This window comes from Mus caroli, unplaced genomic scaffold (genome assembly GCF_978045245.1).
Source record: "Mus caroli unplaced genomic scaffold, Mus_caroli_1 scaffold_8, whole genome shotgun sequence".
Lineage (NCBI taxonomy): Eukaryota > Metazoa > Chordata > Mammalia > Rodentia > Muridae > Mus > Mus caroli.
The window spans coordinates 43,473,399-43,484,499 of NW_028227263.1; the positions used below are offsets into that span (position 1 = coordinate 43,473,399).

At 37.8% G+C, this 11,101-nt stretch overlaps 1 protein-coding gene across 1 annotated transcript; it reads right to left on the minus strand.

Annotated features, from left to right (window-relative positions):
- Nucleotides 1-296: 296 nt before the first annotated feature.
- Nucleotides 297-1,253, minus strand: LOC110299480 (olfactory receptor 51H1-like). The gene has a single exon (XM_021169187.1). The coding sequence runs from the start codon at nt 1,251-1,253 to the stop codon at nt 297-299; it is 957 nt and encodes a 318-aa protein (XP_021024846.1).
- Between the last annotated feature and the right edge of the window lie 9,848 nt (nt 1,254-11,101).

Consider the following 11,101-nt stretch of genomic DNA (forward strand, 5'->3'; position numbering starts at 1 on the left):
GAAACCCCCACACACTCAGAGGAGAAGGGCATAGGGATGGGGGAAGGATTGTGGGAGGATTCACTGGGGGGGGGGGCAGTGAGTGGAATGTAAAGAGAATACGTTAAAAAAATTAAATTAAAAAAACGAAAAAGACAATTTGGCACATGTGAAATGAAGTATCTATTTTCCAAGAAGGAAAATGTCTTTTCACAATTCAACTCACACAGAGAACTTTAAAAAATAAATATATTTTTTATTTTCATAGTCATAGTTGAGTGTTTACAGAACTGTTTCTTGCTCTCTCAAAACAGGTTTTAACCCTCTGTTGTAATCTTGGTTCGAATAAATATGTGGATAATCTTTTTTCGTATTTCCTTGGTCTTCACTGTATAAACTATGGGGTTTAGTACAGGGGGAACAAGAAGATAGGCATTTGCCATGAGGGCATGAGTCAGTGGCGACAGGTGCTTTCCAAATCGATGAATGACTGACACTCCAATCAACGGCACATAGAAGATAAGTACAGCACAGATGTGGGACACACAGGTGTTGAGAGCCTTCAGCCGGCCCTCCCCAGAGGCAATAGCCATCACAGTGCGAAGTATGAACACATAGGAGATGAGGATAGAAAGGGAATCAGAACCCTTGGTAAAGATGACAGCTATAAGGCCATAGAGACTGTTGACACGGGTGCTGGCACAGGCAAGGCGCATGACATCTTGATGGAGGCAGAAGGAGTGGGAGAGGATGTTGGAGCGATAAAAAGGGAGCCTCTTGATGAGAAAAGGCACAGGGAAGACCACACAGACTGCTCTTGACAAGATGAGCATCCCTATTTTACAGACCACACCATTGGTTAAAATGGTGCCATATCTAAGAGGGCTCCAGATTGCTATGACCCGATCAACGGCCATTGCAACTAGAACTCCTGACTCGATGGCTGAGAAGGTGTGAATGAAGTACATCTGAACAAGACAACCATCAAAAGTAATGAATTTGTAATTAAACCAGAATATGCCTAGCATAGATGGCAGAGTACAAAGGGTGAGCCCCATATCTGCAAATGCTAGCATACACAGAAAGTAGTACATAGGCATATGCAGAGAAGATTCAGACTTGATTGTAGCAATGATGATGCCATTTCCAAAGAGAGCGATGACATATATAGCACCCAATGGGAATGCCATCCAGTAATACTTCTGCTCAAGTCCAGGGATTCCAGCTAAGATAAAGTGCAGATGCTGGAACTGAGAGTGGTTATGATCTGCCATGAAGTCAATATGATACAGGCATGAAGAGGAGTCTTTGGCAATCCTGACAAGTGTCTTCCTGAAAAGATAATGGCAGTGTTTATTGGTGTGTTACAATCCAACCTCTCTGGGAGTGAAACCATTTTATTTCCTCATGAGTATGTGCTGAAATTATCATTCTACAGAAGATATTGTTGAAGAAGTGACTAATAGTCCAGGGGGAAATGGCACACCCAGATACACATGAGCCACAGTTAGCTTAAAGGACACAGTATACTTCCAATATAAAATACAGAAGAAAAAAAACCTTCCTCTTTTCTAGTTTTTCTTCCTCATTAAAGTCCTATTGTTGGTTATTCAGCAGCTGAGGGGGCAGAACATCCTCCTTAAAAAGCTAACCTCAAGACACAGTTTTCTTTATTACTTGATTGGATTCAAATTCACTAAGCTGAGAAACACACATCTTATATTCAAACCCCAGCTCTCCCTTGTACAACCTCCATGTGAGTCATACATAAGGTGAGAGAGTGCCAGTGACTGAATGAGGATAAATAGCACAGTAAATTTCTAATAATAATAGTATTAAATATAAATTTCTTATGTGCCATAATAGTTACCAATTACACTCCTTGGGCTCAGGGCTCTTAAAATGCCTGGTTCACATTTGTAGACTTCTACTCAGAGCACAACCTTTCTTCATCCTGTTGAGTCTGATTTCACCTGAATCCAAACACTGCAACCGCATCAATCATTAAAATGAATGTATTTGTCTCTTCTAAATTGGTGAGATATTAGCAGAAGGCAGATTTTAGCTGTGGAAGCAGCAGTTAAAATCCTTTCCAGAGTAAGCTATTTATTTTGTTAATGTAGAATATACTGGGGCTCATTATCATGCTACAGTTTTTATTTCTAAAGCACATTTATCATGTCATACACCCTGATTGAGGGAAAGGTGTGGTCACCTTAATGGAAATCTGTAGTATCTGCTTATATTGCCAGTATTTATGATTTTTCAAAAGACCCCACTTGAGAAGTTATAGCATGATTCACAATCAGAAGTAAAACATACTCTGTGAAAACCTCTCAGCATTAACACATGCTACGGTTTACTTTATCATTTACTAAGTCTCCTGTCAGCCAATGAAATATTAATAATATGTGCCCTATATCCACATATTATGAATTCAAATCTCAGTTCTCCATTCACAGTCAAGTAATATGGAGCAATGACAGGATTTACCCAAAAGGATCACTATGAAGAAAAAAAGATAATATGAGCTGGGACCACAATTATTTAGAATGAACATATGTTTTTAATAGTGATATTCTATTTTGTGTGATTCTTAATTTTGTGGCTGTTGTTTCTGGAGATTTTATTTACTGATTGAGGTGAAGTGGAGTTCTTTTCAAACAGTGGAATTTGAAGCTGATAGATTCTCCCTCAACACAAAGAATCATATTTAATTACTATCCTTTGTAATTAAAAACATTTTCACCCTCTGATCTGATATTGTTAAGCAGATCAGCCTGTGCTTGTCCATCCATTCCTGGCTGATTCTCTGACATGGTGGAAAATACCTTATAACTGCTTGTAATTGTGCTTTAACTCTTCCAGAAAACTCTCCCTAAAGATTTCTCTCCAAGAATTCCAGATGAGATATTTACTACTTCTATGCAACACTCATTTCTTTCCCTTGTGTTTACGAAACACAGTTGACTATTCACTAACCAATTTCATCTTTTATATTAGCATTTACATTTTCTATCTCTAATAAATTATTGTGTCACATATGTATGCCTTAGTACTTTTTGAGGATAAAAATTGTTAATAAGCAAAATGCCTGTAATGCAGGTTGATGATAAAAGAAAATTTAAAAGATGAGCAAATAAAAGAGGGGTAAAGTAGGGTGGGAGGAAAGAAGAATTGGGAAGAAAACAAAAATCCAGGAGCAGTAGAGATAAAAGTTGATGCATTTAATAATTTATTAACAAAGCCTGGATAATAGAATTACCATTATTTGCTATTATTCTTTCATTCATTCATTTTAGGAGCAAAAATTCTATGACAATAAGAGATGGTGAGCTGCATAGCATTGTTGAGAATTAAAACTAAGTACCAAGGGAATTGCAGACTCAATTAGAAAAGGCAAGGTCACTGAAGCTCTTGACAGAGACCCTTTTTCACATGAATCCTTAAGTCTTGAATTTATGTAAATTATCCAAGATCTAGAAAGCAGATGGAATTCAACTCTATCTTCTGAACATTGTGCCCTTGGACCCAAAGCTCTGCCATTTGTGGATTGATGGAGCCGTGGTCTTCTACACCCTGCACTGTATCCCTCATGTTGATACATGAGACCATGTAAATATTCCATACCTGCATCTTAAGTTCCTAGTCTCACATCTTCAAATGTACATCTTAGATTGAAGAAGCAGGTAGAATTCTTTATTCCACCAAGAAACAAAACCAGATTTAGATTTTCTGTAAAGCAATAAGTAACTTTTCAGATTCTAGAGATCCCTAGGTATTGGTAGAAAATAGACTATGACTAGGATTAGAATTAAAACAATAAATTTATTCTCCCAGGATAGACCAATTGTAACCATCATCACATAGTAAAACCATGAATGTGCACCACAAGAAAAGAATTTTCTAAATTTGCTCAATATAGAAATAGGCACACCATAATCCATATGTATCATCTGCCACATTAACTCCATGGCTGAAATCCATTGCTTCAGAGTCAGTGTGTTCACTCTGGAACATGATCTCTATTCCTGTCCTACAGCTTAGATTGCAGAAGTTTACTGATTCACCCATTTCCCTTAAAGTGTATGTGAGTGAGAACCACACACAAGCCACAGGCTGCTTATGTTGAGAAATCAAAGCCAGGAGATAGAGATAATGGAGGCAACAGGATGCTTTTTCAGTGATATCTTCAAATCTCCTTTTCCATGGCCAGCTTGATGTTCCTATTTTTCTCTCACACTTACCTGATTGTTGAGACTACACTACTAAGGAAAGATATAACACATCAGAGCCAGAGGTTCATCTGGTGAAACCATTGCAGTGACACCTCTAGGAATTTTATGTTAGACCTACTCTAGAAATCTCCCCTTTACTGTGCCATGGAGACTTTTGCAGATCCCTTGGGCTTCCAAAACAGGGATCTCTCCAGGGCATCTAAACCATCCCCAACCATTCAGGATTTTAAAATGAAATAATGCTGAGAGCACTAACTACTAAGACAGTAAGTGGGGGGATTCCAGAAACTGTTTAGTACCTATGACATCTTCTCATGGCCAGTGCATACATCTCACTGTTTCCATGCACTGAATAAATGATATCCACTTTTATTTATCTCAAAACGCATCCAAATTTTTAAAAATCAAAGAAAAAGTACCTCATTACTTTCCCACTTGAAAAACATTCCCAAATATAATGATTTTTCTCAAGCCTTTTTCTTATATTTCACCTTCATTTTTCAGTCATCAATATCCATCTAGTAAATCTAATCATAAGTCATGCCTTTATAAAAAACAAGTAAGAGAAGATTTGGGGAGTCATTAATCAATGCCTCCATCAATCAAAGGAGAATGAATCCTATAATATCTAGTTATTACATCAGATAAAAAATAAAAAATAACATATAACAGAAATCATAGTAAATATTACTTCCTATAATATTATTTATTGCATTTATTCATAGTCTTTCATACACATGGTTCTTAATAAATATAGTAAGTATATTGATCTCTTGTTCAGAAAAGATCACTTTAGGAATTGTCCCAGACTTAGTAAATTTGTAGAAATTAAATAGCAGAGATAGCACAGGATAGAAATAACAGAAATAACTCTGGCCTAATTGTGCTCTCTGTGTCATGACATCTTCAAGGTGAGGATGAAATGATGACAAAGAATGAAATTCATATAGTGATTCCTGCCCTAAGTGTGCTCTTGAGTCCTGGAATCTTAAAGGGGAGGACAAAATTATGATGAAATGAAATTCATATACTGATCCCTGCTCCACATCTGCTGTTCATCTATCTGCATGATAGCCCCAGATTTGTTAAACATTGGTGCAGACATTCTTATGTTCTCAGAGTCCCCCGAAATGTTATATTCCCAGCTCAAGGTTCATATTTAAATCACATAACCATGTTTTAGTATGATTACAAAGCTAATGACATGAAGATCTTCTCTGCTTTCAGCATCCTAACCTCTGTATTCCAGTGCTCAGAGAAAATATGTCATCTTGCACTATATCATACTGTTATTCAGTTTTTCTCACTTCAAACACATAATTGTTTCTGCCATTGAATAATCATAATTCTATTTTAAATACCTAACAAACATTACTTTATTAGTTATTCAAGTCAATCAAGTATATCTCTATGTAATCTGATTTCTATTGTTTTTCTATCATACTATATCAGCTCAACTATAAAACTTTAACAAATGTCACCACATCATTTTTTATTGTAATACGTTGGTTGATGAAAAACACAACTTTCTAACTGCCAGTGCCTTACTAAGCATTTCTTTAACTCTAAAACACGGTTGAAAATAAAATGTTATTGGTAACACAATCTACTTTTAAAATATTTTTCTTATTCATTCTTGTTTTATTTACTGCATTCTGACTGGGTTCTCCTCCCTCCTCTCCTCCAAGTTCCTCCTCTCTGCCACCTCCCCTCTCTATCTAATCCACACCATCTCCTCAGTTTCCCTTGGAAAAGTGTAGGCCTCCAGGGCATATCAACCAAATATGGCATGTCAAGTTACAATAAGACTAGGCACATCCCTTCCTAATAAGGTTGGACAAAGCAACCCATTGGAAAGAAAAGGTTACCAAAAAACAAGTAAAAGAGTCAAAGACAGACCACACTCCCACTGTTTGATGTCCTTCAACCAAAGAATAAAGGGAAGGTGGTACATTTGTACAATGGAATATTACTCATCTGTTTAAAAAAATCGCAAAATTTAGAGGCAAATGATTGGAACGTAAAAATAATTCATCCTGAGTCAGGTGACCCAGACCCAGAAAGACAACCATGGTATGTAGTCATTTATAAGTAGATATTAGCTATTATACTGTAATCCACAGATCCAGAGAAGCTAAGTAACAAGAAGGACTCAACAGGGTATGCATGATCTACTTTTAGAAGGTATGATGTCCATAGACCTTCTCCTCTCTCTCTCTTTTCCTCAGAACCCAATCCTTCAGTGTTGTCCTGAATGCTGTAATGGAGCTACAGCTTCAGCATCCCTTTCTCCTTTCCACATCCCCTGTGGATCCTACTGAACATTCTTTCCTAACCACCCTCACCGCACTCATCCCTGTATCCCAGATCCACAACAGGAGGCATTCCCTGTGAAGTCACCAATTTAGAAAGCCAGTAAAACAAGTAATACACAGCTATCACACTCTCCCAAAATCCAGAAAAAAAACAGAAACCAAACAACAAAACATTAACTCAACAAAGACAAACACAAAAATCAGTACTTAGACCTGTAATCATCCCAAGCTCAGTGCCTAGATGCCATTGTAAAAACACAGCCAACAGCCAGGGCAATGTGTTTCCATGAGATCCCAGCTATCCTACCATAGTAGGCCCCGAATATTCCAACACAGCTGAAGCACAAGAAATAAACATAAAGCTAACTATATATAAATGAGTAAAGACTGTGTCACCAGTGTCTGGATTATTTTTAACAATTTGTAAATATTTTAGACATAACTTATGAAATCAAGTATATGTGTGTGTGTGTGTGTGCGTGTGTGTGTTGATGGATTCTAACTTTAGTTAATAACGTTTACACAAGTTTCTGGGCTAATATGCCTGGAAAATACAGAAGTGGAAGCTCACAGTCATCTATTGGATGGAACACAGGGCCCCCAACGGAGGAGGTAGAGAAAGTACCCAAGTTGCTGAAAGTACCCTATAGGAGGAACAACAATATGAACTAACCAGTACGCCCTGAGCTCGTGTCTTTAGCTGCATATGTAGCAGAAGATGGCCTAGTTGGCCATCATTGGGAGGAGAGGCCCTTGGTATTGCGAAGATCATATGCCCCAGTACAGGGGAATGCCAGGGCCAGGAAGCAGGAGTGGGTGGGTTGGGGAGCAGGGTCCCGGGAGGGTATAGGGGACTTTCAGGATAGAATTTGAAATGTAAATGAGGAAAATATCTAATAAAACATTTTAAAAATAATGTTTACACAGTAAAATATATTATTTTTAAGTCACTTTCTGTATAACTATTTTATATCCAATTATTCTATGGTTATTTGTGAAGAATCTGTGCTTCCTGCATTACTTTGCTGTTTTCTCATGTCAAATATTTTATGAAATTTTCTAGATTTCTTTATTGCATACTGATCTATGTATTTATTTCTTTCACACACCCCTTAGCTACTATGGACTTACAGAATAGTAGGAGCCAAAGAATGTAGTTCTTTCCAATTTACCTCACTTTTTCAAAAATTTTTTTCTATTTTTGTTCCATTGGTTTTTCTTATATGCGCTAAATGCAACTATTGACAACTATAAAATATTAGGTGGGGTTGACCATAATTTCGTTAAATTGTAAAAAGTATTACAGATAATTTATTTTTAACTATGTTAAGATTTATAAGATATGAACCAGTTCTGCTTTCAGCCTTTGTCAGAGAAGTTTCTTTATGTAGAATGCACCAATTAGTGCAAACCCCCATAACAGCTAAAAGGGCTAAGAACCAGGGATTGTGACCTGGTCATCCCCAGACCTGCTGCAAAGCCGGAGAACATCACAGAGAAAGGGCAAAAGATTGTAAGATAAAAAGGTCAGGAAGAAAGGCTATGAAGTGTTATCTACTGGGTATGACACGGTCATTACAATCAGGCACAATCAGTAGCTGTGGCTACATAGAGAAGACCTTCACCACACACAGACATATACATGCCATGTTCACCCACATGCATGCATATGTATATACTATATGCATAAAAATAACAGTATGATGTTCACCATTTCCACGCTCTCCCTAATGTTTAGTGTGAACTTTAACCTGCCTTTCTATGTGATTCATTGAGCGCTTAAGGTAGGGAGGGCATGGAAGTAAAAACCGAAGGACCACCAGAATAGTAACTGTAGTACCACGAACAGACAGCAGGGGGAACATGAGACTGGTAAAAGAGTTGAGAGAGTCTAAGAAGCTCTAGACTGATGATTGATGGGCTACAATATCACTGGAGAGAACAGCCCAGGAGGAAGCTAGCATGCAAACCCAAGAAGAAAGAAATGTTTTCTCAAAGGACCATATTTTATCAAAAAATATACAAGGGATACAAAAAAAGCATTACAAGGTATATACGATAAAAAAAATTAAAGCTCGATAAAAGAATCAACATAAAACTCCAGAAAACTTAAACATAAACACGGTACTGGAGGAGCCAAAAGATAACAAAAATAAAATCAGGATAATGATACACCAAGTAAAAGAGAATATTAGAAGAGTTGGGTGTAAATAATACCAAAATTGAAGGCTCATTACAGGGGCCCAGATACACACTAGATAAGACAGAACAAATAGTTCTCAGACTTGAAAGTCTAGACATTAGGAATCTTGGATTTAAAGTTACAAAATTGGAAAAAAGTAAGTAAATAATTAAATTGATTCATAGACTACTACCAAGTAAATAAATAAAATGCACATGGTATTATAACTACAGCAAGAGAGAGAATGGAGAAAATCCATAATCTGAATATTAAAATACCCAAATCTTAGGAGGAAAGTAGGCACATAAATTAAAAAGGTTCTAATACTTCAGTTAAGGTAAACCAAAGAGAACCATGCTGGCATCCTTTAAAATGAAATTAATTCAAAGAGAGAGTGGAGCTGTGAAGATGCCTAGAAACAGCTAAATTTAGTTGAGGCTGTTTTCACATGAGCTGGGGGATCTGAGAATATATTTTCAGCAGAAATCTTGCTTTGAATCAATGTTGTAGATGCTGAACGAGAAAGGTCCAGAAAGAACAAGATAACTACAACAATCCTGTTGACCAAGAGTAATGTGCTCAGCAACTGTGTCTTCCGAAATACGTGAAATTGGAGTGTTCTCAGAAAACAAAAACTGGACTTGCTTGCAAAATCTTCTAAAAGGAGCCCTTCAAGTTAAAATGAAAGACACCACAGAGCAATGTGGAGCTAAACAAAAGTAGGCACTTTTGCAATAAGACAGATTTGGACAAATATGTTAAGCTGCATTATTGTAATTTTGCATATACAATTAAAATAATAGAAACATTTAAAAATGCAAATCTAGACCAATGATTATAATATATGAGAATAATTGGTGACATCAATTTCATGAAAGATATCAGCTTAAAGCACAAAATCCTACAACTTTCATTATTTTGTATTTGCATTATTAACTAAATTTAAAGATCTATAGATAACATGGGCCTGGATATGAAAATTTTGCAAGTTTGAGAAACTAAGGCCAATTAATTCGTTTGAAAAATACTTAAAATGTAATTGGCAAATCTGATAGCAGCCTCCAGGTCCTAAGGGTCACACCATTTGGAGGGTTAGAGAGGAGCTGTTATATGCCAAGGATTTGGTTACTTGGGCTGGTAGAAGGAATTACTGGGACAAAGGCACTGCCAAAAGGTCTGGGGAAGAAGAGGAGCAGCGATGGCATTGTCCACAATGGGTACCCAAGTTATTTAGAGGGATATAGGCTGATTGTGTTAAGGATGCAATGAAAAATCCACACCCCAGGATGGGAATGGGCATGCCTGGTGATATGCTACCACCTACTAAGAACTGGGGAAGAGTCTACTGAGAACAAGAAGGGTAATACACATGTGAAAAGTCCAGAGAAGATAAAGGAAAGAGAATTCCACCACTGGCTCTGAAGAGTCAGAGAACTAGCTAATCTTGAGGTGTACCTTAAGTATATATGATTATAAACATACAACTACATGTATGTAGAGACAGAGATCAAATCACACTGGGGATTAATAGCATGCTGTAGCACATTTGGGTTGATTCTGACCTCAGCTTGAAGAAGCAAAGCAAAGTGAATAAGCATCCCTGAGGAGACTGGACCTGTGACCTGGGTCCTATTAGCACCATGTGGTGCCACACTGTGCTAATGGCAATTAGTCAAAAACAGAAGCAACAAAACCAAAAGGGATCCCCTAGGAACAAACCAGAGACACTCTCTGGGGCTCATTATCCACTGTCTGAAAACAAAAGGCTAGGTAAATAACGTGATAATGGTCAAAGGCCAGACAGGTCAAGGGAAGATGGGGCATCTGGGCCTATTGGGACTATGAATATCAGAGTAGTGTGGGGTAGACAGGGGCTTGCTCCTCTCATTTTGAAATAAAGGCTGAGTGCTAGTAATGAAGGGATCGTCCGATTCTTGCTGCAATTTAAAGGTCATCATGGCCTTTCTACTGGGACAAACAGGTTCTTAACTAACCACAGTGTTCTCACTGAGACTTCCCCATGGGGCTCTGGCAAAGAGAGGCCTGGACACCTGTGCTCACCTTTCCTTCACCCCACACCCTCCCCTTACCCCTAGGCTCGGTGCTGCTGACAGACATAACATAAAGAATGCAGCAGAGGCAGTCCACTACCACACTAGAGTGTGTGAGGGTCGCTGAGAAACCAGGTATGGTGAGTAAATGATTGAAGACAGAGGCAGTGGGAAAAGATGACAAACGTCAGGTATGCCTGTGACAATGTAAACAGGGAAAAGCAAGAAAGAATGGGAATGTGAAGTAAGTGAGAAAGGAGGAACGGGGTTGGCATAAAACTTCCCATTTCTGAGCCCGAAAGCTCAGGAAGGAGATCCGGGAAACACCCTAATTAG